The 27,131-nt window shown below is 43.2% G+C and overlaps 1 protein-coding gene across 2 annotated transcripts in view; it reads left to right on the top strand.

Moving 5' to 3' along the window:
* SLBP (stem-loop histone mRNA binding protein) overlaps positions 1 to 21,504 on the top strand; it is a 40,762-nt gene extending 19,258 nt beyond the window's left edge. The window contains exons 4-13 of one of the 2 annotated variants that reach the window (XM_080617337.1): positions 258 to 389; positions 2,833 to 2,937; positions 3,466 to 3,525; positions 4,046 to 4,177; positions 4,767 to 4,916; positions 5,934 to 6,015; positions 7,081 to 7,135; positions 9,892 to 9,993; positions 10,584 to 10,739; positions 21,400 to 21,504. In XM_080617337.1, coding sequence (XP_080473463.1) covers positions 258 to 389; positions 2,833 to 2,937; positions 3,466 to 3,525; positions 4,046 to 4,177; positions 4,767 to 4,916; positions 5,934 to 6,015; positions 7,081 to 7,135; positions 9,892 to 9,911 — 736 coding nt within the window. In that variant the 3' untranslated portion in view covers positions 9,912 to 9,993; positions 10,584 to 10,739; positions 21,400 to 21,504. Of the gene's footprint in view, positions 1 to 257; positions 390 to 2,832; positions 2,938 to 3,465; positions 3,526 to 4,045; positions 4,178 to 4,766; positions 4,917 to 5,933; positions 6,016 to 7,080; positions 7,189 to 9,891; positions 9,994 to 10,583; positions 10,740 to 21,399 lie in introns of both variants that reach the window. The other variant, XM_080617336.1, reaches the window with a different exon arrangement.
* The last annotated feature ends 5,627 nt before the right edge of the window (positions 21,505 to 27,131 follow it).

Genomic DNA, 27,131 nt, shown 5'->3' with positions numbered 1-27,131 from the left:
ATGTTGTGCCCCTTAGGGAAGTGCGGGCCCGCCTGAGGGCAGCAGGGCTGGAGGGGAGCGGGGTGAGGTCCCCTTGTCTGTAATGGAGGGTGGCGTTAACAGAGGGGGCTCCTTTAGTGAGGGAGCCCTGCGGGCCGCAGGCGCTGGTGTTTGTGGAAGTAAAGGCAGGTAAACTGCGGTGTCTGCCCGCGGTGGTGCTTCAGAGAGGGTGGATGAAGTGACCTGGTGTGCTCACCTCTTGGCTTGTCCGCTTCCAGCCCGCAGCCCCCGCCCCGCTGGTCCCAGGGAAGGAAACGTGGCGCCGATGGGAAGCGGAGAAAGCAGCACGGACCCGAATCATCCGTCTTCGATGAAAGCAAGTGCGGGGGTTCTGACGGCAGGCTGGACAGGTAGGTCATAGGAACCACCCTCTGCTCCTTTGTTCATCGAGAGCTGCTGAGCTGACCGTTGTACTCGGGGTTTGCAGGCCCAGCCTGTCTATAAATCACTTGTAGACCATGAATAGCTGGTCTTCAAGGAGGGAAAAGAATCCAGTGCAGTGTTCTTATCTTGGAGCTACTTAAAAATAAACATTTCTCAATCTTAGGTCCTGAGTTACATTCTTTGTTATTTTCTGACCTATTTCATGCTTGCTTATGGCCATTTATCATGAAGCAGTAACTGCAGGAGCCCATTACATGTGTTTGTGGATATAGACTGTACATACTGCTGTGGCAAAATCAAAGGAGATGGCAGATTAAAGATTCAAGTATTAAAAGTTTTCTCTTCACGTTTCTGAGTGGAGCGCAACCTGTCTTGGGTAGTTGTATTTAAAGTGTCTGAAGCCCATGTGTGGTGTGCTCTGCCTCCAAGGTCACTCACTCTGCTCATAGTGCTGCTTCCTTGTTTTCCAGCATAGATAAGCTTCAGTTTAGGGAAAGGATCTTACTTTATATCACTGTCTACATCTGAGCTATTCCTGCCACAGTCCCCTTAGTCCCTTTTATCAGCGGATGGGAGCTGTGGCTGCCACCCAGTTGATTGCATCTAGATTTCTAATCTAAAATAAGATGTTGGTGAACTACAAGTACCAATTTTTCTGTGCTGATAATAAGCAGGGAAGACATTGGCCACTAGCTCAAGTGATGGTATCCAGCGTAAATGAAATTAATTCCAGGAAGTGTGTTTGAATAAGAATTCAAGGAAGAAACTTTACAGGCTGCTTTGTCGGATTCAACCCAAATAAGCAATGCTTTTGAGTTCAACATTGTCAAAATAAGGTTTTTAAAATGGAAAGAGGGTCAGGCTTGGAGGCTGGGTCATACAACAGATTGGTGGTGCTTATAGCCTTGCTTTACTGCCCCTTTGGCAGGGTTTGAGAACCCTTTGCAGTCCCAGCACAGCACCAGAGCTTCTCACCAACTGTTAAATGGCACATGGGGATGAGAGTCTTGAGAAAGACAGCTGAGGTTAGTATGTCTGGCACCAGAGCAAATTTAGTCAAGAGAAAAAGCTGTCGACCCTCTCGTGCTCCCTAATTCTGTGCATACACAGCACAGGTACAGAATCATAGAATAGTTAAGGTTGGAAAGGACCTTAAGATCATCCAGTTCCAACCCCCCTGCCATGGGAGGACCACCCTTACAGTAAAGAACTTCTTACATCCAATCTAAACTTCCGCTGTTTAAGTTTTAACCCATTACCCCTTGTCCTACCACTACAGTCCCTAATGAAGAGTCAAGTATAGAAAGGTGTGATGCAGTGTTGAGGAGAAAGCTGAGGTCTTGGGACTGACCCATCACTTCTGGGTTATCCCATCACCATGGGAGAGCAATAACTGAATGTGGCCTGCATTTTCTGCAGTTGGGCATCAATATCAGGAAAAGCTAAACATCCTTGGAGGCTGACCAGATGCTTGCAGAGGAACCTGGAACAGGTTGCCCAAAGAAGTGGTGAATGCTCCATCCCCAGCAGTACTCAAGGCCAGGTTGGACAGAGCCTTGGGCAACCTGGTCTAGTGTGGGGTGTCCCTGCCCATGGCAGGGGGTTAGAACTGGATGCCCTTAAGGTCCTTTCCAACCCAAACCATTCTATGATTTGTTCTGGACTTTTATTTTTTCTGAGTTGGTAATTGGGTTTCACCTAAAAAGAACTTTTAGTTGGAATTTAACAGAAACTTGTAAGTAGTGCAAGCTGATTTCTGAGTTGGAAGCAGGACGTTGGAACTGGTTTAAGCACAGATTAATCTAATTCCCTGACTTCAAAGGACATCTTTGCACAGAATCCTGATAAGCCTGCAAAGCCTTTCCAGATCTACTGGTTTTGGGTTTGTATTTTAGGAGAAATGGTCATCAGGGGGACAGAAACTGGAAAACACATGAAATAATCTGAATTTAGGCAACTGTTGATGGCTGGGAAGGGATATAAACTTATTCCCTTGCAACAGCCTGAATCTGCTTGTCATGCTAATGTTGTTAAATACCAATTTGCAAAGTTATAGCAAATCTCAGTTTACTAGCTAAAAATTGCCCTTTTTTGTGCCTTTGTGTTCTCTATTCTATAAAGAGTTATGTACTTTCAAGTGGAGAAACTCCCGGTGCTATCATGTAATTTTAATTAGTTGTATGATATAATTGTGTTCTAACTTTTGTCTCTTATATAAAACTGCTTAATTTTAAGTGATGACGTTTTAATAGAACAATACAAGATTTTCACAGCCATTGTGAGTCCTGTAAATGAATCCTTTAAATAACGATCAAGCTGTGAATGAGGGAGATGCTAGGCTGGGAAATACAATACAATAAAATAGAATTTTAATGTAGAAGCTTTCTTCTTTTTTCCTCTTCTTTCTAGTTTTACAACACCAGAAGGCCCTGGACCCCTTTCCCGGTGTTCAGACTGGGGAACTGCAGTGGAGGAAGATGAAATGAGGACCAATGTTAATAAAGAAATTGCAAGGTACCCATGGGTGCTTAAGATGAAGTGAGGATAGGAGGGGAAATGACAGTTGTCTTGTAGAATCTGTACTGACTTTGATTTTTAACTTGTCTATTGTAATAAAATCAGACCAACCTCAGCTTCTCATCTGCTGCTTTTAGGTCAGCTTTGGCTTAAGTCCTGCAGGAATTACAGAGCAGCTCTGTGTAGGGTTGGTGTGTATCACTTAAATATCTCCCTTTCGGAGATATTTTCCTGAATCTCTTAGACTGGACTACTTTGAATGTCCTTTCTGTAATTACTGGAGGGGGGTTATGTCAGTGCTGTAAAACAATTTTTAGTGAAAAGACTTAGAAACAGGAAGTCCACAGAATTCTTATTTTAGGAAAAACTGAAACATCCATTCCACAGTAGGAAGATGTTTACAGTGTCTGGGTTGAGTTCAAGACTGCTGCTTAGCTGGAAGTAAAATCACCTGTGAGCTGTGACAGTGCAGCTTTACATGTTCTCTTTGTGTATGTATACTTAATACTGCTTTGAATCTTACAGATACAGAAGAAAACTCCTGATAAATGAATTTGCAAGAGAAAGGAAGTCCTCCTCGGGAAGGTAGGTTAAATCTCTAGCTTAGCTGAGGGGAATCCTGACAATAGGCCTGAACTTTCACATGTGGCTTCTTAAAATGCTGAGTTTTTACATCAGGAACTGTAGCAGTAGGACAAGGGGTGATGGGTTTAAACTGAAACAGGGGAAGTTCAGGTTAGGTATAAGGAAGAAGTTCTTTACTGTGAGGGTGGTGAGGCACTGGCACAGGTTGCCCAGAGAAGTGTTAAATGCTCCATCCCTGGCAGTGTTCGAGGCCAGATTGGGCAGAGCCTTGGATAACATGGTCTAGGGTGAGGTGTCCCTGCCTGTGGCAGGGGAGTTGGAACTGAATGATCTCAAGATCCTTTCCGACCCAAACCATTCTATGATTCTGTCTTCAAGCTGCTCTAACATCATAGTTCAGTAACCTCTCAAGTATTCATTTGAGAAGCTTTAACATGTTTCTGTATAATCTTCTTGCATGGGTTGGTTTCAGTGTTGCTTGTTTTCTACTAGTCCCAAATCAACAATGTTTTTTCTTTAGTTCTGATTCAAAGGAGTCCACTGTGACAGTAGAACTTGAAACAGATGAAGTGGTTTTGATGAGAAGACAAAAACAGATAAACTATGGAAAAAACACAATTGCGTATGATAGATACATTAAAGAAGTTCCTAGGTAAGCTGCCGGAGTTGCTGGAAAACTAAACATTCAATTGTAAGTCATACCTGTTCTTTATAAGCATATTAATACACTGAATTTGGTATCTGAGACACATTGAAATAGAAGGCATCTACAAATTAACCTTTCTATTAACCATTAAGTCACACTAATAATCAGATGAGATGCAGATACTTTTACTGGTCAGTACATGAGAAATGTCCCCTCAAACCTTGTTGTGCTGGAGAAGCGGAAGTGAAAGTTCTTTTGTTGTGCTTGTCAGCTAGAGGAAACGAAACTGCTTTTTGCAGTCTCTTTTCTCGTTAGTAAGCTAAAAGACAAAATGGATTGTGGTTGCTCTTAATTTCGGAATGAGGTTTTCAGGCCTATGACTTTTCTGTTTGACTTCAAGATAGAAAAACTAAGATGTTTGTATGGAGCTGACAATTTCAGTGCTGAAATTGCTTAATCTTTTCTCATAAATCATATCGGAATTTACTGCATTGTAATGAGTTTGTGGAGCAGGCTTCAGCTTTAATGCTTAAAGCTACATGTTATGTAGGTGTGTGCAAAACACTAATGAATTTCTCATGTCTAATGTGAATAGATGCCATCGTATACCAGGAGTCCATCCCAGAACTCCAAATAAGTTTAAGAAGTACAGCCGTAGGTCATGGGACCAGCAAATTAAGCTATGGAAAGTTGCGCTGCATTCCTGGGATCCACCTACTGAAGAGGGATGCGATCTGCAAGACATGTATGTACACAATATTCAAGATACCTTTATAGAAATTAATATATAAAATCTCATGTTAAAAAAAGGGAAACACAAACACACATTTCACCCAGCATAGCCCTTTTTGAGACAAATCAGTGATTGCTGAATGCTTTCATTAGTTACTTGTCCCCATTTAATGCTATTTGGTTCCTTCTCAGACAAAATATCTTCTGGACCTACCTGGTGGGGCTAGACTTACCTAGTGTCCTTGCAAGGGTGTTCATGTATATCCCTCACTTCTTTCATATATGCCCACTGGGTGAAATTTGAGCTCATTCTGCAGTGCTGTATAAAAGGAAATGCCACACCATCAGGGCAGGCTGACTCTTTCAGAGCAGTCAGCAGATTAATTTGTGGTAGAAGCAGTGCTGGAGAGCTCTTACAAACTGACAGATCTCATGAATTGGACCAGTGCAGTGTATGAGAACCTGCCTCCAAGCCTTCTCACTTGCTAGTTCAAGAACAGTGGTCTAAATTCTTGTTTCTTGAACAGAGAGGGGGAAAGAAGTACTTGTAAATTCATCTTAAGGTACCACTAAACTAAAACCATGGCCACAAAGTGTTCACAGGCCAAGCTTCTGTGGTATTTTAGTCTAGAATACGTACAATAATACAACTAGTTACTTTCCTCTATAGAAAGCAATAAAGCTGATCAGGTAACATCCAAAACACAACTATGGGACAGAATGAAAGGGACACAGATGTAACTAATTCCTCAGGCAACGTTCTTATGGTAATAAACTACTGTTTTTCCATAACACTGATGCTGATCTCAAGACTTTAATTTAGTCCTTAGTCACTTGAGCTGCATTGAGTTGACCTGTTATTCTGTTTGGCCTCTGCAGTTTGCCACCACTGTCCCTGTAATCTCTGTAGGGGTCTCTGCTCTTGTTTGGCCATGATTCCATCCTTTTTAGAACTGCACCTACAAAGTGCAAGTCACTACTGAAAAACATGAATTTGTTTTAAGCTGTATTCGTTTTAATTATTTTACAGTCGTCCTGTTGACCTTGGTGAGATGGAGACAGAATCTGTTGGAAGCAATTCTGAATCTCAAACGAGCTGTCAAGATAATGATGTAAGCATAGCTGTCATTTGCGTAAATATTTGCTCCGGTACTTAGAATTCTGTCTTGGAGTAGCCTGAATACATGAGAAATTCCATAATATGCTGTGTTTAGGGACTGTTTATAAAGCTGAGAGTTCAGACCCTAAAGAAGCCTTCTAGTACCTAAGGGGCCCTACAAGAAAGTTGAAGAGGGACTTTTGACGAGGGCATGTAGTGACAGGACAAGGAAGAATGGCTCTAAACTGAAAGAGGGTAGATTTAGATTAGATATAAGGAAGAAGTTCTTCCTTGTGAGGGTGGTGAGGCACTGGCACAGGGTGCCCAGAGAAGCTGTGGCTGCCCCATCCCTGGCAGTGTTCAAGGCCAGGTTGGATGGGGCTTGGAGCAACCTGCTCTAGTGGAAGACGTCCTTGCCCATGGCAGGGGGTTGGAACTAAATGAGTTTTAAGGTCCCTTCCAACCCAAAACAGTCTGGGATTCTGTGATATGATTCATACGTTTTCCTAGCTGTAGCCACTGCCTGTAGTCTGAGTTCAGAGAGTTAGAACTGAAGTGACCATCTCAAATGACAAATCTCTTTTTTATAGACTGCAAAAGCAACGTATATCTGTTCAAAGCATGTCAGTTATGAATGTAACGTACAGTAGAAATACTACTTTAGGTTGCAATGTCTGATGTTCAAGTAGGATGTCATTTTCTTGGCATGTTCAGGCTTTTTGAAGTAGGTTCCTTTTATAACAAGAAAGCATTTAGTACAGCTGAGCAGTAACCTTCAGTAAAGATCTAGTAATGCTTTTCTCATTGGACTTGTTTCTTTGAACCTGCATAATGTTTTAATGTATGTGTATACAGATCCTTAAAACATGCAAGGAATCTTAGAATGTGGTCGAATGGGCAGAAGCCTTCTTTTAAATCTCTTTAATATTAAGACTAGCCTTGGGGTTTTGTATGGCCTTTAAAGTGTTTGTCAGCCTGTTATAGGGTGGTCTAAATGAATTACAGAAGTGAAACAAATTGTTGCATAACTAAACTGGTATTTAACTGCTAATTATTATTAACTGACTTTGTGTTCCAGGATACCTGTTCTGGCACTCCCACCAAAGTTAGACACGTTGACTATCAAGCCGAAGGTGAATTTAACTTGGAAGTGTGTTTGAGTGAACCACTTAAAGATTTCGATACTGTGAGTTAAACAGTCCCATGCAAAAAGTGTTTTAGAGGAAGTGTCTTTGACATTTGAGAGGTTTGCTTGGTTCAGAAGCTGTTGATAGTAAGAAAGCTTAAGCAAAGTTGAAGTTTGTTCTCTGAAGTTGTGGTTGGTCGATATATTCTCTGGGCCAAGCTTATGTAAAAATAGTTATCTGTGTGGATTTTTTTAATGTCCTATTTATGTATATCGGATTTCTTTTTATCAGACCTGTCAGTAGAAAACTAGCCAAAGGCAGTGCTTCCCTCAAGTAATTCTAAATAGTTCAGCAAGATCTTACTGATTCCCTCCAGTTGTGTCCATTACCTGATCAAGAGCAAAGTAGGGAGATATTTTTGAGCATCTGTATGCTGCTTTGCCTTTCCATCTAGCTCTTCTACAATGATCTGACTTGAAGTAATACAAGCGGTACTTGAACCATACTGCAGATTAGTACCAGTAAACTCATCTCCTGCAGTTATGTACTGGAAGATTAACTGCCTTGCCTTTAACAACAACAAAAAAAGATTCTTTATTTGCAAAAATGCTTCAAAACCAGTTGAAAACTAAATAGTCTCAAGAAGTCGGAGGTCAAGGTGCTAAAGCCTGGGCAATAATGATTTAAGAAGCAGTAGCCTGAATTTGAAACTTGTAAATAGTCAGGAGTCATTTATTAATACAGGCAAGGCAACAGTGCCTGGGGGAAGTGCTTGATTCTCTTAATTTTCTGATTTTAAATGTAAACCTGTTGTAAATGATCACACTGTACAGATTTTCTGCTGAAAGCAGTGAATGTTTCTATCACTTTTGTATGGGATGTTGCTGGAAAATAAATGGAACTGAATTTACTCATGACTCTTCATTTCCTACCAGTGATGTTCTGTGGATAACAAAATGCAGGAAAATGCTGAAAGTCATGGATCTGGGACTGATACGAGGCTAGGATGTGTGTGTGTGAGCACTTCAGTCCTGTTCACTATAGAGAACCTTTTGTTAAAGTCACCTCACATGGTTTTATCTCTAAAATGGAATTTATGGTGTTAAAACACTTGTCAGGCTAAGTGGAGACACACACTTTTCAACTCAAGTGAGTATCCTAGCTGTGGCATGGTTCAGTGGGAGGTGTCCCTGCCCATGGCAGGGGGGTTGGAACTAGATGATCTTAAGGTCCTTTCCAACCCTAACTATTCTATGATTCTATAAGCAATACTATTAGCTATCCGTTAGGCACTCAAAATTTGGTACCTTGATCTGATGGGGAAACTTCCAAGAGGAAGCAGTGGCACTGGGAGAAGGTTGGAGCTACCCCCTGGTGCTGGGACAGCCTTACTAGCATCTATTATTCAAGAGAAGGCAGCAAAGTGATAGCTTGTCTTTCTTACTACCTGGAGTAGGCCCTCTTTCTTGCATTCTTCATAGCACACTTTCTGGCCAGTGTTCCTGGTCATTCCCAAATAGCACAGTAACTTCCAAATGTCTTGGTTTTTAACCAAGATGATAGGCATGGCAGACAGTTGTATACAAAACTACCTGGGAACTCTTATTTCAAATCATGACTACTTGCTGTTAGTGTTTAACAGTTAATGCATTCGAGTCAGTCACTCAAAGCTGAACACAAGTTCTGTCTGCACTGCTTGACTGTTAGTTGATAGTATTAAACTACTTTAATACAAGTGATTTTTGAGGATATGTGTGTTACTTCTGAATGTTTTAAAAATTAGTAATGAGTAACATGAAGCCAAGAACCAAACCATTCATGTCTTAAGCTACGAATAATTCATGCAGCTGAACACTGGTCTAGAATAAAGTACTAATGTTAAATGATGTGTTTCTACCCAGTGTGAAATGAGAAATGCAAGATTTATGTAGAAAATTACATATTGCATACCTGGAACTAGTATTTTGTGTCAACTTGATTCTGTCTTTATAACTTTGAGGTGCAGGTTAGTACCTGACACTTAGATGTGTCACAGGCTGCAGGTTATCAGGAGACGCCAGGTGCTTGTGGTGCTCATACACTTGCTGCAGTGAGTAGGAATACTCAAGCTGTCTAGTTTGTGGTGTTATGCTGGAATAGTGACGCAGTGAATTAGGTGACCAGTGAACTGGTTTCTGTTCATGCTCTTCTTAACCTCAGGCTGCACCTAAAGTTTGCACAAATTAAGTAGCAGAACTTCTCAAGGGTACACTCCGGCTGTTCAGGACAATTTAAATGCACTGAAGTCCTCAGTTACAGATATATGTAACCTGCTCTCCTGAGTGATGCAGGCCATAAAATACCACCTTAAAAAAATCCCAGAGTAAATCAGTAACTTTAATCCGTTATGTGGAAGACTAGAATGAGGCAGTACTGGAGTCCCTGTGCTAGAAGAGAAACCATTACATTACATTTCTAAGTGGGGACAGGAGTTGGTGGTGTGTTGAACTGCACCTGACTATCAGAAACCAACCCTATCCTGGGCTGCATCAAAATGAGTGTGACCAGCAAAAGAAGCTTTGGGGCCCTTAGCACAGGAAAACATGAACCTGTTGGAGCAAGTCCAGAGGAGGCCACTCAGCTCCATCTCTGTTCCACCTTTTCGCCTTTCAGAGCTGTTGTGTAATTTGGCTTCACAGTGTAACCTTCTATGTTACTGTGCCTTTTTTAATGCTAATTTATCTAATTTACCCCTCATTTTCTTTCCCTCTACTGTGTTCCAGCTAGCTTACAGGTATCTTAATGCTGCTGACTTCATTAAGAGCAAACCCTAGGTGCTGTTAAGCTCTTGAGGTCTGTGCTGTTCAGCGAGGAAGCTTACCCAGGTATTAGCTATGTGTTGGTAAAACATTTCAGCCCAGATGCAGCTGGAGCAGTGCTCAGTAGCTGTTCGTGAAACAGGTTCAGATATTTGAGTTTAGCCTGAAGCAGCTGGGCATCCATGTCTTTAATCCTACAAATGATTCCCCTTTGCTTCAGCAACTTGTAGAACTTAGTTTTTATGGATTGCATTTAAAAAGAGCACTCGTTTTGTCTGAGTTTGGATGCTGTTTCAAAGGTGCTGAACACTGGAGAAACAACTTTCTTTTGCAATACGGTAAAGCCCTCTTGTGGTTCAATGTGGGATAACATTTACTTAGGTTAACGTGTGGTGATGGATTACTGCTCTTATGGAAAAACAACATCCATATGTTCAGTTGTGCATAGTTGTATACAATGGCATTTGCTTCACGTGGAGAACTGGCAAGTGCCGCTGCCAAACATTAGACTTAATTAGGTTAAATTCCATTAAAAATAAGAGTGAGCAGGTTGTTATGTGGGCAGCAGAACCCTGTCAACGTGGCTTTTTATAGATTTGTACCTTCTGGTTTATGTTTCTCTTACTCTGTTCATACCAAGTCTTGTCCTTTTTCAGCATCCTTCATGCCATGCCTGGCCGACTGACAGCAGCCTTAGCCGTGGCTGATTTAAAGCTCCATCTGTTTTGACTGGGTAGCTGGTATACGTGTGCTGATCGGATGGCAAGCAGGATGTTCAGGAGCTAAGGAGCCCCAACTTGTCCTTCACCTGGGTATTAACTACTTCTTCCTTCATTACTTAGCTGTTGTCACATAAAGCCTGAAGGAGCATACGTGCCTTTTTGTTAAATACCTGGGAAGCTTGTTCAAAATTCAGGGGCAGGACAGATGTTTTGAAGAAGATTTGACAGTATGACTTAAGCCTCTTTAAGGAATCCAAGCTGAAACCATCTTTACTCCATGAATCCATTTGAAAGTCAAAAACACCACTCAAACAACACTTTGTTCGTGTGTGTATTTACTACAGTTCTTTTCAGGCTTTGTTGTGTTCCTAATGCAGATAAACCCCCCTCAGTACAGAGGCAAAGTGTCCCTACAGCAGCTCTGTGTGCTGCCCTATGGGTCTCTGGAGAAGTCTGCTGGGGGACCAGGCCTTTCTTTATCAACACTGGATGGCTAAAAGAGCCCTTCTGAAAGGATTTTGAACTTAAGTTCTTACTCTTCTGTGTTTTCTTCTATGTGGCTTTCAAAATAGGAGAAGATTGGTTACTAACTGTTATAGAATAACTTTTGAAGTACTTCCTTACATGTAGGGATAATTTTGGCAAAACATTATATAAATAGTTAAGAGATTGAAGTCACTTAGGGAAGTGGCAAAAATCCATCTTATTTTCAAAGAAAACAGTGTGCTGTGGATGTAGCGTATACACTGAAATTGGGTAGGAGAGAAAGTACTGCTGGGCAGAATCTATTCTATACAAATAGTAGTTAATTTTGTGGCATCTGGGTAGTACTGAAGCACAAACGATGCAAGGAATGAACAGCTAACATCTGTCACTTTGGCCCCACTGTATTTCTGGATTACCAGTGCTGTTCATTCTTTGAGCTTTACCACTTACCTCGCTTGGGTTGCGTTTAAGCATGAGAACAAACTTATTTCTCCTCAAAGTGCTGATTCACACTTGAGAATAACTTGGTTTAAGTGGAAAGTTGGAGCTTCATGGGTTACGCTGGGCTTCTGCTGTCTGGGCACCTTCTGTCTATTGAGGTTTCTGTTGAGAAAGCTCCTGGGAGGTGCTGGAATGGCTCTAACTATTACCAAAGCAAACGTTCTCTTTTGTGTCCCTTTAGAAAGGGGCTATTCCATTCCTTGTGAAAAATGCTTTGTTTTCAGAAATATGAGTGCAATATAAGAGATGAACATTTGCGCCTGCTCTTCCCATCAGCTTTCATGTGCTGGAATCAAAGTAACTGCAGCACTGCAGAGGGCAGTAAAAGTGCATGTTTAATTACATGCACACAAAAGACATCTCTGAGTTGCCTTACATTTGTTGGAAAGGCCAGGAATCTAATTATACTTACTGATTCTGACCTCAGGAGCAACCCATAGTTCCAATAAAACCCCTTCAAGTCTGTCATCTTTCACTGTTCTTTCCATTTCCAGTTTCACTTGATCTTAAGCCCATTATTACAGGGAATGGAAGATAATAGTGACTTCACAGCAGACAGAGGGAAAATGGACTTTGTAGGGGGGGAAAAGTCCTCCTGACAGACTGTACTATCCTGCTTGCATTTAAAATCCTTAGTGCTATACAGTGGCAGTATCTGAAAACACTCATTTAAATTGCTTGATGGAGATGCTTTCATTTTACTTTTGCAAAGAATAGAGAAAATTACTGTAATGGGTTTTTCCTGAAACTTTGAAATTTCCCAGAGAAAATTTATTTTGGGATTTTATCCATATCTACCTAGTTTCAGAATATTCCTGGTCATTGGATTCATGTTCTTTGGTAGTAGTTAGAATGTGTTTGTCTCTTACAGCTACTAAATCATCAGTGTTAAGAGCATTGCTGTCTGAATTGAAATTACACATTGTAGTTGGAGTGTTGGATGTGAAATCAAAGCAGGGAATTAGCAGCAACTGGAAAGAGTGTGTTGGTAAGGTTATGGCATATGGTGCAGAGAGGCAAAAATGCTATAATAAGGAACTGATTGTTGGTCTGATCTAGAGGCTGCTTCCAGCCTGAGTAGCTGAACATCATAACCAAGGACATGGCAAATATAGAATGAATAGATGTATAAGGAATAAAATGACATTCCAATGGTGCCCTGCACTTGAGCACTTATCCAGAATGAACAAAGAAAAAAGTTTAAGGCAGCCAGGCTTATCTCAAAGCAGGCGCATGCCTCAGTTTGCTGCTATAATGTCTGGAACACAATGTACTCCAAAGATAAGACTAATAAGGAAATACACAGTACTCACTACCAAAGAAGGGTCTGAAGGTGCTTAAAAGCGTTTGAGACAAAGTCGAGCAAACTCTCAATTTACCAGAATAATCCATTGCAATTTTCTTAACATTTGACCATAAAATTCCTTCCCCTCATTCCTATTGACAAACTAAATTGGCAGGAGGAATCTTCATGCTAGACCAAGTATAGCATGAAGGGTAAAGCACAGAGGTGAGGATTTCCCTCATTCTTAATCTACTTTCAATGGCATTCTGACCATTCTTTAGAATATGGTTAAAGCAGCATCTTGACTTGATCACTTTCGTGTCCCAATAGTAAATAGAAAAGCATTAATTATTGGCATGAAAATACTTTTCTATATATATCATATTTTAAAGGAGCTACTGAAAATGTTGATGTAAGTGCTTACAGTATTATGGTATTTCTCTGAATAATAATCATTCCGTAGATAAGGTGAGACTTAATGCAGTTTTATTATTGGGAGCTAAATAAAGGGTGGCTGGATGGAACTGAAGCTTTTGCACATCATTATCTGGGCTGGCTGAAGCTGCTCTATTCCTGCAGTGTCCAGAACTGGGCAGGGACAAGGTTCTTGTGATGGGAACAATTTCTATATACCAAACGTTTTGTTTTAATGCAGAAAGTGCAGATGTTGCTCTGGGAAACTCAGATTCATCCCCATGCTAGGGCAGTTAGACCAAGAGCTCCCATCCATTCAGTCTCGTAACTGTTCTTCAGGTGGGGAGCAGGCTCTCCTTGTGCTCAGAAAACATTCCCAAATGTAAAACTATCCTGGATTCTATGTTTTTAATCAGTAAATAAATAATTTTGGATGATGCTAAGATATTCCCTCTGAAAACAACTCCTAAGTAAATGGAACATGAATTTTCAAGCTGTAATTCTTACAGAGTAAGTGCATTTGGGTAGCATGGAGAAAATACACTTTGTCTTTCACCACCAACCCATTTTCACTAGAACCAAAGGTAGAATTTAGGCCCTTTGCTGGAATCCAGCACAAGAATTCCTTTTTATTCTGTTATTTTAGAAGGTTATGAAAACTCAGTGTATGTGTCTAAGAACACAGAGACATGAAAATCTGACTTCTTGCATCGAAGATGCAGTTTTTCTTGCTTTCACAGCCTCTCTTGGTTTGGTTTTGATGCATTCATAAAGAAAAAGTGATAAACTTGGTAAAGATGTGTTTTACAAATTCAAATGGGTATTGATGGGGGAAAAAAACACATTCTTGCAGGTTGAATAAGTGCGTCTGACTACGAACAACAATGTAGACCCCCTGCTTGAACTTTGGTGTAAATCAATATATTAAAGCTGAGAACTGTTTGGCTTTCAGGGTCCTATTGCTGTGAGCTCTATTTTTCAGAAGGATGCAGATGGAAAAGGGAGGATGCCTTTAAGAGCTTGATAGGTTAAGTTGGGAAATTCATATCTCGCACACCAGGCAAAAAAAACCCATGCTAGCAACTGCTGGGAAAATGACAACTGCGGTGTCTGATCGCTTGTCAAATCAATGAGGCTTTTCTCTCCTTTTGGTGAGAATTTATTTGCAGGGGTTGGTGAGCTGAGAAAATAAGATTCCTGACCTAATGGTCACCCCCATTGATATCTCATTGTGGAAAATACTCTCTGCTGCAGTCCATTCAAGTGATTGGCAATGACAGCTTGGATGGATATTGTCAGTTGACAGGGCTTTGCACTCTCTGTGTCTTAAAAATGATGCGAAAGATCCCTTCCCCAGTGTGCGGTGCCACAAGTTGGGTTCATGAATGGATGGATGAATGCATGCTTCTCTCCTGTCATCTCCAACAACAACAAAAAAATATCCCAATCCTAGCCCTGAAATGATATGCTAAGTAAATTCACACACATGCATTTAACACCCGAATGGGGCCTGAAGGCAAGCTGAGCAAGTGCTTCCAAACACTGCGCTTGTATTATAGTTTTTTGGTAGTCATTAGGAATTTCATGGAAAAATGTAAAACTGCCCATTTGCTATGGAAAATCTCCATGGAAAATGTGAAATTCCAGTGTTTCCAGCAAGGTTTTGCTGTGACAGCTCATGCATGGAGAATAGTCTGAAAGACACGCATGCAATTAAGGGATGCCTATAGCCGAGCTGAGGAGAACAACGCAGGCAGTGGGGGATGTGGCCTTTGCTGAGGCCAGCTGGTGTCTGCTCCTGGACTCTGAGGGCACCAGACCATTGAGAGAAGTGGGGTGAAAGGGGAGGAAAGAGAAAGCACAGAAGCTTCAGAGAAAATGAACTAAGTCTATTGGAGAAAACCCCGAAGCTCCTCGGTAACACTTCCCTCCCCACGCCTCCCCCTTTCGAGATGCTCTTAGATGCAGTTCTGAGTGTGGCACAAGCTCCTTGTCACAAACGCGGTGGCCATGATGCCAGTATCAAGTGGGGAGCTTAGCCAGGGATTGGGTGCTAGGCCAGGAAGATAAGAGGATAAATGGTTTGGGAGAGAGGGCATTTAAGTTTCACCCTGTAATCACACCAGCCATTGTCACACCACTGCTTGTTAGAGGTGCCAGCAGGTGATGAGGCACTTTTGTGCTCTCATTGCTTCTTTGCTATGGTTCTAAATGGTTTAGCCCTATCAGGAAAGGCTCGACTATTGTATTCATTCTACAAGAGTAATTTCTGCACATCAGTTTGGAAAACCTTCATGTATGTTATTAGATACAGAGAGTAAAACTGCAAAGAGAGCTGCAAAACCTCCGCTGCCTCCCCTCCACATCCATTGCAGTAAACCAGTGTAGCGCTGCAGGTAGCTGATCCCTTACCTTGCCCGTGGTCATTCATCTGAGAAACTGCAGCCACTGACAGCAGCCTGGTGCTGTAACAGGTCTACATTTGTCACTTTAGCTACTGAGTTAACCAGCATTAGTAGGAAAGGGTTGAATAGGTTGCGAGTTAGGGCTTGCAGGGTTGCAGAAGTGAACACTGTGAAACACAGAGAACTGCCTTGCAGTGCATTTTCTTCTGAAGCCATTCCTGTAAATTCACTTGGTGTCATCATTCCTATCTGACACGGCAGGTATTTTATCCTATTTGATAGAGCACTTAGGGTTACTCTGCGCAGAAGTGTGGTGTAGACATGTTGAAGTTCACAGTGATCTGCACCCTTGGACAATGGGAAAGGACTGCTTGGATCTGAAGCAGTGTGGCTGTGTTATCCAGCTGTGGTTATCACCATGATTCCTGACGCTGTTGGATCGCCCTTACCTGGGATATCTCTGCTCTGTGCTCCCTGCACTGTGGAGACCAGGATTAATTGTTGCAATATAAAGGAGTGTACAAGCACGTAAAGGGACTGGGAATGAACCAGGAAGCGGGTTGCCCTGACTCCTTTCTCATGCAGGGGCTGCTGTGCAGTTTTCTCACAAAGCAGACAGGGCTCAGTCTGCCTGTTCGAGGAAACACCTTTTGTATGTGATGTTTGGGAGAGAAGATGGGAAGCAGATGGGGTCACAAGAAAAGGGGAAATGAAGCATCAATTGGTATGTCCATGGCAGGGGGTTGGAGCTGGATGTTCTTAAGGTCCTTTCCAACCCTAACTGTTCTATGATTCTATGTGTATGACTAGAACAGAGGTCTGGAGAGATGACTTGAGGAGAGGCTGGCCATGGAGACGCGGTTTCTGTGCTGCTTTTGAAGCATACTTAATAAAGTACAGTAAAACCGGGCAGCTTCCAAAATATCAGAGCAAACAGTCTCAGCTAGGTGCCTTCTCACAGCTGCACCATCAAAGGAACTGCTTTTAAATGTTTTGTTTGGACTCTTTTCCCTCCCTTCCCAAATCCCTGAGCACTCACTCCCATGCACACAGAATATATAAATCACACAGCAAGGTCCTGTTGGGCGAGCTCTGCAATTGCAAAGAAGGAAGGTAAGCAGCTTTCACTGTACTCTAAGTCACTCTCGTTGCAACCTGCACAAAACTGTTTACTTGTTGACTTAACCAACTTCTTTCAGTCAAGCTTGGCCATCCCATATAGCAGTATTGCTTTGTTTGTAGAGGTCTATTTGCTTTACCAGGCTGCCTGTGGTGCAGGGAAAACAGGGACCCCTTATTAGACCCCCTTGGCTAAGATTACAGTCCATCATATAGCCTTGTTCTGGCTTTTTATGGAGTCATTTACTTCCACCTCTTCCAGTTTTTAGCTTCGTTGCTTTTTGTGTTCTTTTAAAGTGGGTATCTTGTGTGGCCTGAGCATGACAGGGACGTGAGAATGGGGAGTGCAGGAGGGACAGACACTGCAAGACCTACCAGGCATTCCTAGTAAAAGAATGACACACAATAGAATAGAACAGTTAGGGTTAGAAAGGACCTTAAGATCATCTAGTTCCAAATACGTGGCAACTACTTCAGAAGATGCTGGTTGCTGGAGAGGTCGTTGGGGAAGAAAGTAAACCCAGACTTCCACCCTTCTCCTTTGCACAGCAGTATCTCAGTTAGCACGCTTGCCCTGTGTTACTGCTCATTTGCAAGTGATATCAGTCTGCTAGGTCAGTGAATTGCCTAGCAAGGAGCAGCATGCCTTTATTAATGTCAAATTCCTCATGTTTTGGAAGGTGATCATTTTTTCCAATAGCCGTGGATATGGAGGACTGTGGGTAACTGTCACATTGGCTCAGATTGTGGGTATTGCATTCACATGTAAGACTCATAAGTAAGGTAGCGTCTTTTAGATGTGCCATTAACCAGGGTTTGGCTGTGGATTGACACATCTCATCAACCAAGTGTTTCATATTGATAAATAACTTGGTGCTGTTCTGTATTTCTCCTCATTTTGCTTGCAGAAGTCAAACCAGCTCCAAAAGGCAAAATCCACTGTGCCTAAAGGAAACAATAGCTCCTAGTTCTGTAATACTAATATTGCTGAAATACCTGATTTCTCCTCTTCCATGGGGAAAAGGCAGAACTGTATCCACCAGGGCCAGATAACGAATGAGAGCAGGCATGCTTCCCTCCATCATTTACATGTAGATGAACTGGAATAGCTCCACACAAGACTTGTCTGGAATAAAGGTTCTTTCACTCTGCAGATAAAAATAATTGTTCTCAGAATAAGTCACTTATGTTCTGGGACAGAGCCTGGATTCTTCTATAATAAAGGTGGTTTTGCTGTTGCTGCAACAGCAACAGCCACAAATAGATCTATCCTGAACCAGTTGCACCAGCCAAGCCTTCTTCCCTTGATCAGTGGGCAGAATGTGGGTGAAATGATAAGGAGCACATGGTGAATTGGACACAAAGATGATGCTTTGTTCTGTAATTCCGAGGCTTTACTTTCTGCATGTGCCCTTCGTGCTGCCATCTTTTCAGGGGAAAAATATACTTATTCTCTTAAAATGCCACTCAACCATGGTGAATGCACTTGCATCTTGAGATTTATCACAGTATCACAGTATCACAGTATGTTAGAGATTGGAAGGGACCTCAAGAGATCATCTAGTCCAATCCCCCTGCCAGAGCAGGAACACCTAGATAAGGTTACACAGGAATGTGTCCAGGCGGGTTTTGAATGTCTCCAAAGAAGGAGACTCCACAACCTCCCTGGGCAGCCTGTTCCAGTGTTCTGTCACCCTCACTGAGAAGAAGTTTCTTCTCAAGTTTAAGTGGAACCTCTTGTGTTCCAGTTTATACCCATTACCCCTTGTCTTATCATAGTTTGCCATTGAGAAGAGCCTGGCTCCATCCTCATGACACTCCCCCTTTATATATTTATATACACTAATAAGGTCCCCTCGCAGTCTCCTCTTCTCCAAACTATAGAGACCCAGCTCCCTCAGCCTTTCCTCATAAGGGAGATGCTCCACTCCCTTAATCATCTTTGTCGCCCTGCGCTGGACTCTCTCCAGCAGGTCCCTGTCCTTCTTGAACTGAGGGGCCCAGAACTGGACACAATATTCCAGATGCGGTCTCACCAGGGCCGAGTAGAGGGGAAGGAGGACCTCTCTCGACCTACTGACCACCCCCCTTCTAATACACCCCAGGATGCCATTGGCCTTCTTGGCCACAAGGGCACAGTGTTGGCTCATGGTCATCCTGCCATCCACTAGGACCCCCAGGTCCCTCTCCCCTACACTACTCTCTAACAGGTCGTTCCCCAACCTATACTGGAACCTGGGGTTGTTCCTGCCCAGATGCAGGACTCTACACTTTCCCTTGTTATATTTCATCAAGTTTCTCCCTGCCCAACTCTCCAGCCTGTCCAGGTCCCGCTGGATGGCAGCACAGCCTTCTGGCGTGTCAGCCACTCCTCCCAGCTTAGTGTCATCAGCAAACTTGCTGACAGTACACTCAATTCCCTCATCTAAATCATTGATGAATATATTAAATAATACTGGTCCCAGTACTGACCCTTGAGGCACTCCACTAGATACAGGCCTCCAACTGGACTCCGCCCCATAGACTACAACTCTCTGGCTTCTGTCCTTCAGCCAGTTCGCAGTCCATCTCACTACCTGATCATCCAGGCCACACTTCCTCAATTTAGCTATGAGGATGCTGTGGGAGACTGTGTCAAATGCTTTGCTGAAGTCAAGGTAGACCACATCCACCACTCTGCCATCATCCATCCACAATGTTATTTCCTCATAAAAGGCTAGGAGGTTGGTCAAGCATGACTTCCCCTTGGTAAAGCCATGTTGACTGCCCTTCATAACCCTCTTATCCTTGACATGCCTTAAGATGGCATCAAGGATAAGGTGTTCCATCACTTTCCCAGGGATGGAGGTGAGGCTGACCGGTCTATAGTTACCCGGGTCCTCCTTCTTGCCTTTTTTGAAGACTGGAGTGACATTTGCTTTCCTCCAGTCCTCAGGCACCTCTCCCGTTTCCCAAGACTTGGTAAAGATGATGGAGAGTGGTCTAGCAATGACTTCCGCCAGTTCCCTCAACACCCGCGGGTGCATCCCATCTGGACCCATGGATTTATGGATGTCCAGATTGCTCAACTGGTCCCTAACCCATTCCTCATGGACTAAGGCAAACCGCTCCAGTGACCTGACTTCATCTGAGGTCTCAGGAGTACAGGGTTCTTCAGGACTGCCTCTGGCAGAGTAGACTGACACAAAGAAGGCATTCAATAACTCTGCCATCTCAGTATCTTCTGTCACCAGGGCACCCATCCCATTCACCAGTGGGCCAACCTTGCCTCTGGTATTAGTTTTATCAGCTATGTATTTGAAAAAGCTCTTTCTGTTGTCCTTGACCCCTCTGGCCAGATTTAATTCTAAGGAGGCCTTAGCCATCCTAGCTGCCTTCCTACATCCTCTAGCAGCAGCCTTATATTCCTCCCGAGTGGCCAGCCCCTCCTTCCATGACCTATAAACTCTGCTCTTCCACTTGAGCATACCCAGCAGTTCCTTATTCAGCCATGCAGGTCTCCTGGCCCTGGTTACAATCCTGTTATCTGCAGCGTCAGGATGATTATCCCAGCAGTCCTACGGGATCAAACTCAACATTGTTGGACAAGAAAATGATTTGTCAGGAATTACAGCAAGAGGATGATTCGTTCTGAATTTGAAACACACGTAGTTATTTGCAGCTGCTCTGCTTGTCCCCCCCCGTCTTTCCCATGCTGTGCAAACAAGATGACACACAGGTTCCTGTTTCTTCTGTCAGCACGTGTAGGTTGACTGGAAGAAACTGTTTATATCTTCTCTTATTTTCTTTATCTTATAGCTGTGAGTATGCAGTAACTGCACTGTATGTCAATGCAATTAAAATATACTTTATCTTCTGTGTCCAAGGATTTAATCTTTTATATTGGAGTGGGTATACGTAATGAAGCAGACATAAAATACTGAGTGGTCTCTTGTGTGTCTCTTCACCACCGCTGCCTGAGTTCTAATCTCTTTAACCAAACAGAAGACAAGCCCAGTGACAACTGTGCTACCTGTTCCAGTGTAATGTCTTAAAGCCTCTGTCAACACTTTCTGAGCCAACAGAAACTTCAGACCAACAAAGTATGAAAAATCATCAAGTTTCCCTGGCAATAGGAGGGATTTTTACTTTCATATTTTTTACTTTATAATTTTACACATAATTTCATTAAAATCCCTTCTCTAAGCACCACTTTCTCTCAGCTATGTCTTGACCTCCTCATACTAGAAAGTAACTTCAGCCCTTGTACAGATTTGACCAGGCAGCCAGTTCAGTAGACTTTGAGGACTGAAAGATGCTCATAGCTAAATGCTTTATGGATAACTGGTCTGATATAAGATCTGCTGCAGTAAATGGAAACCTCCCACTGACTTCAAATGGCTCCCAGCTCAGGTGTTTGCAAAGGCCACAAGCACTGCCTGTGATGGAGAAGTAATTTATGTTGTATTATATCAGAAGTAATTCATGTTGTTGTGTTATATCAGAAGTAATACATGTTGGTTTATATCAGGTTTTCTGCCTCTCTGATTTTTCATTCCAGGTTATAGCTGTGTGTTAATTCTTTCCCTGTGCACTTGCTGAATGTGGTTTCTGGACACAGGACCTTCACCTCACACCCACTGGCCCATCTGAGTGGTCAGAATTGAATTCTTGCATCTCCCATTGTACTCTGACTGTCGTCTTCCATGAACAGCCAGGGGCAAGATGAGGGAGCGTGTCTGTGAGGCAGCTCACAGCATGTACCAAAAGACTTTCGGAAAGCCCTGTGAGATCTTTGGGAACTTGCTCCTCCATCCTTCACAGTTATATTGTGCTGTCACATAAATACATGAACTCATTTTCTGTTCATGCTGCACAACCACTGAGGACTGTGTTGTGCTGAAGGTCACAGACACTTGAAAACTGCCTACATAAGTCACAACCCAATAGAGTTTGAAATCTGTTAGTTACGCTTGCATTCTTATACTCTTTACTAATCTGGCTATTATTTATAACCACATCTGATTTGTGGAGTGAGGTGGAAGAGGTGAGTCAAATTCAGCAGCTGAAATGAGGTCTAGGTAATACTCAACATCATTTAAGACTGGAGACCTCAAGAAGATCCAACCTTGCCTAAGGTAGGATCAGCTTCACCCATCACAATTCCAGACCTCTTCCTAACCTCAGATGCCTCACCGAGGTTCCGAAATCTCTTCCAGGAATCATTTCCAGTGCTTCAGTAGCTTTACTATTAAGAAAACCTTTCCTAAAAATTGGTACTTCAAACCAATGACTTCTCTTTCAATCCATCATGGACATGGAACACTGGAAAACACTGTAAGCACCTTCTCATGTGGGAGTTGCACCAAGAACATCAACTCATCTAACAGATGTACCAAACTTTATGTCCTGTTCAATATGTTTATGAATATAATATGTTATTATGTTTAAACCTGTTCAATAACCTACTTGTGGTGCTTTGCCCCATGGAATCTCTGTGTAATAAACATTATACAAGGAAATATTTTCCTTCTTTTCTTTGCCAGAGCCATGGTTTAGGTTCTTGCAAGTGCAGCAGCTCAAGGGTATTAAGGCTGGCAATGCCGGTATGATTTAATGTCCATTTGTGATGCTCCAAGCCCTCCCGGGTGCATCTCATCTCTTTTATGGGACAGCTTTCCTCATCCTGACCAAAGCAGAAAGTACTAAATGGTACTTAAACCAGCCAGATGCCTGGGGGTTCTTAAGTACTTAAAGATGGTACTTTCATGGTACTTAAACCAGCCATGTGACCTTTCTTCTCCAGCTTGTGTAAGAACTTTTCAAGCCTGATGCAGTTTTGCATGAAGATTGATGCTGCATTGTTAATAGCAAGTGATTTGGGGGATGTTGTGCTAAGAGCCAGGTCCTTGCAAAGGGGAAAATACTTAAAAGCTGGGTGGAGATGAAGTTATGTATGAGCAGTTTAACAATTAGCAGCTGCTGTAAGGAAGGAACTTGTTTTCTCCTACTCTTCCCCCTCTCCTTTTATCTCCAGCCAACCACATGCTCCTGCTACTTATTTTGTACCATCTCTTGTAGCTGTCAGACCCCTTTGTAAGCCAAACAACTGGTAGATCAGCCAGTTGATTTAGCTCAGTGATGGCTGCAAAAAGAGCCAGAGCCAGTGCAAAAATGGGGAAGAAAAAGGAGGCTGAGAGATTGCTCTGGGGATGCACCAAAGATCCTCAGGTTGGGTGGAGCTGTGCCCAAAGGCAGAAGTTCTGTTACGGCAAAAGCAAATCTAACAGCTTGCCATGGTGAAGGGAACATCTTCCTCTTCTTCCTTCTGCTTCCAGCTGTGCTTTCCCTTCCTTTCCCTTGGGCCAGCTCCGGCACATGTTGAATTGACTTGTTAAGCAGGTAGAAAACCACATGGGGAATAAACCCTCAGAGTTTGCATCTTGAAGGGATCTGAATCAATGCAGTGAAGGGTCAGTGTGAGGCAGAAAGGGGGAGATTGTGCCCTCAGTGTATGTGGGTTGAAGGTGCTGCAGTATGGACAAAACACAGGAGTCTATCCCTAGGGTGAGCGGATGAGTGAAATTAAGGGAGCATCCATTATCACTTCCCTCTGGCCATAAGGAACCTGGTAAGAACATGAAGATAGCATGTAGCCAGCATCCTGTCTCTGCTGGATGCTCGAAAAGAAGGTAAGGATGGAAGTACATTATGAGATTTCTCTGGAACGCTTTCCTAGCTTCCAGCTATCCGTGGCTTAAAGGCTTCCAGAGTTAGAGATCATGCTTTGGTGTTGCATAGCCCTCGGCATGCCTCCCTCCTGAAACCTCATTTAACTGTGTCTTTGAATCCATGAAAACTTTGGCATCATAATTCAGATCTTGGATGAAAAGAACCATAATAACGTAAAAACAGACATAGCAGAAAACACTAGGGTTTCTCCAGTATGATGAAATACGTATGTAAACAGCAGTTTCAGATGTTTCTCCTGGAATATTTATATATATAAATCAAAACAACCTCCAAAATATTGGAATATTGATAAAATAGATGTAGTTTTTGCCAAACCATACCTCTGGATTTCCTCTACTTTCCCTTAAATGATGAGAATGTTGTTAGATCTTTTATTTAGTGATAGGACAAGAGGGTAATGGGTTCAAACTTAAACAGGGGAAGTTCAGTTAGGTATAAGGAAGTTCTTTACTGTGATGGTGGTGAGGCACTGGCACAGGTTGATCAAAGAAGTGGTAAATGCTCCATTCCTGGCAGTGTTCAAGGCCAGGTTGGATGGGGCTTGGAGCAACCTGGTCTAGTGGGGGGTGTTCCTGCCTCTGGCAGGGCGTCGGAACTGGATGATCTTAAGGTCCTTTCCAATTCAAGCCATTCTAGGATTCTAGGATTTACGCTGTCCCTACATGGCCCATATTGACAGTGACTCTTTCTCCTCCTGCCTTGAGTACTTGCAGTGATGGACATAGAATCACAGAATAGTTAGGGTTGGAAAGGACCTTAAGATCATCCAGTTCCAACATTCAGGAGTTGTGGCTGCTACTACAGGTTTACACACTGCAGTAGTGCTGCTCAGAGCACATCTCACTGACATAGCTTTGAAGTGCTGGAACCAGCCGGCAGCCACCTACAGCCAGACTCCCAGTGCTTACCAAGACAGGGCAAAGCCAACTGATGATATCAACACCAGCAAACATCCTAGCAACTTCCCCATCCTGGATGGGGCCCCTGGAGCCAAGACATCTCTGTGTGGCCCACACAGCATGTAGGTACCTGCCAAGAAGCTTTCACTTTAGGGTTCCGCTTTCCCACTTGCACCTTCCTCATGGGAAATGTTGTGTGTTACTCTGTGCAACTGCACTGCAGTGACCTGACACACAGGTCTTTTAATCTTCTTTCTGCCTTATGTCTTCAGGGTAACAGCCAGGTGAATTTACTATCTGTGTGGCAGCTCTGGTCTTTAGAACATGACAGGAGCTGGCTTCAGATAAGAAATTTCTGCCTTATTTCCCTTGAATAAAACAGAGTAATTTAGGTTGGCAGGGACCTTAGAAAACCGTCAGGTCAAACCTTCTCATTCAAAAGGAGATAGCTTCAACACTAGATCCAGTTGCTCTTGTCTGGTTTAGTTTTGAGTATCTCCACAGATGAAGATACCACCATCTCTCTGGCCCCCTGTTTAACCACTCTCATCATGCAGTATTTTTTCTTAATATCCATTGGAATTTCATTTATGCGGCTTGGATCTACTGCCTGCCTCTCATGCTTTCATTAGGCACCTGTGAGAAGAGTCTGGCTTCATGTTCTCCATAAGCCTCATTAGATAGTGACAAGTGACTTAGTCCTTTCCAGCCGCTGAAAAGAGGGAAGAAAAGCAGAAATGCTCCAGTCTCATCCCTCCCTTCTTTCCTTTCTGGGATTGTTTTCACTGAATACCTTGGGACTTTGGGGTGTTCCTTGCACTTCCTTCCTTCTTTTGGCCCCCACTCACATCACAGTCTTTTCAGGTGAGATACACTCTATCTGGCTGCTTTACTTGGCCCCCCATTGCCATGGTACGAAAACACTGCTATGACTTTATCACCACTTGCAAGGGCACCGACCATGAAGTAGAGACCTGAAACAGAGCCCCTGGGTTGGCTAAGAGGTACGAGAGCTCCAGATCACACTCCAGTGCAAGAGAAGTGTGTTGAGGGCTCCTGGCCATTATTCCAGATCTCTGTTGAATGGCTGAGCTTGAGCCCAGGATCCAGGGCATGAACAGATCAGCTCTGGTGAGCTTTGCTGGGGTGAGACAAGAAGCTTCTCCTCCCTGCTTGTCTCCATGTTGTATGGGAGTTCCCGGTACGTCCAGCAATGGTTGTGTGTGAACTTCCCAACCAACCTGCAAAGCCTGCTGCCTCCATCCCCACCCTGTCCTCAGCAGTTTGGATGAAAGTGCTGGGCCATGACCAGCCTGAGATGTGTTCTCCCTCCCTAGTCTCCTACAGCTGTGGGAGGCAACAGCACTTCCAGCAGTGCATCCAGATCTGCTGGAGCTTGTCTGCTGAAGTGGGTTTATCCGAATCCTCTCTAAAGCATTAAGATGGAGACAGATTGCCTCTCTTCTGCAAGAAAAGAAGCTCAAGTCTTGCACCAGACACAGCTGGGTTGGAATGGAAGGCATTCATTTCAAGTCATGACTTGGTCCCTGCAGGCGATTGAGCTCTGCTGAGTGAGAACTCCCTGGTGTGATTTGCATTGCTCTTTCCCATGTGTTCTGTAAAAACAGAGCAAACCTGTCCACGGGCCCTCCTTACTTTGGTCTAGTTTCTCACCAGATTAAAGCAAGCTGATAGGAGTCTGGTTTTAATATGGTGCAGGAACATCCATCCCTCTGCTTGCTCCCAGGTTCCTATTAGTTTAATGAATTGGTTTAAATTAACATCTAGTTGGATGGGTGCAACTCTTTCATGTAGATGAGGCCTGAGGCTACGAGATAAACAAGAGATGAGGTGAGAAGACCTTTAAATTCTTCACAGCCCAACAGAAGCCTGCACAAATGAATTGAGATCTAATTTTGTCTTTATTCTCTTACCTTTTAAAAGAAACCATTAAATGGCTGGAATGACTCTTAGCAGAAAGAAAGGGCCAGGCAGTGGGTGGAGAAGAACTGCAGGAGGTTATGGGTGCAACTTTTGAGCTCAGACCTGGGAGTGCCCCTTCCCAAAGCCAGTGGAGCTGCCAGCAAGCATGAATGTAGCACATGAATGGGTGAAAAGAGGAAATACAGGGGAAGGCTGCAGGGCTAAATCCCAAACCCACTGAAAGCCAGTGGCAAAGCTCCATTGACTACGGTTGGCCCTTGGCCCTGAATTCATTTGTTCCGAGGGTTTGCTTGTGCAATTGTTAATCTGTGCTGATGAGCAATAATTGCTGCAAGAAGGAAAAAGTGAAGAGGAGGCAGCGTCGGCAGCACAAGAATAGTGGAATCCGTTCTGCTCCTGCCTGGACTCAGCGTTTCACTGCACGGATTCAGTCTGTGCATTGCTGCAGGGGAGCACCCTCTTTGTGCCAATGCCACATCAAAGTGCAGTGTGTGGTGCGAGATTTCAGCATCCCAGGGTAGCAGACAGCAGCAGCCTGAGCTGCCTGTGAGATGAGCTGGGATATGGGACTGCAGGTGGACAAAGGCTCACGGTCCTTTGGAAGATGTTTGGTAAAATCCAATCAGTCATATGGAGTGATCCAAGAAACCTTTAATATACAGAGAAAATGCATGTGACTGTCATACATGGGCTTTAC

Source organism: Psittacula echo (assembly GCF_963264785.1).
Source record: "Psittacula echo genome assembly, chromosome: 1".
Classification (NCBI taxonomy): domain Eukaryota; kingdom Metazoa; phylum Chordata; class Aves; order Psittaciformes; family Psittacidae; genus Psittacula; species Psittacula echo.
This window is presented reverse-complemented; position numbering and strand designations above follow the sequence as displayed.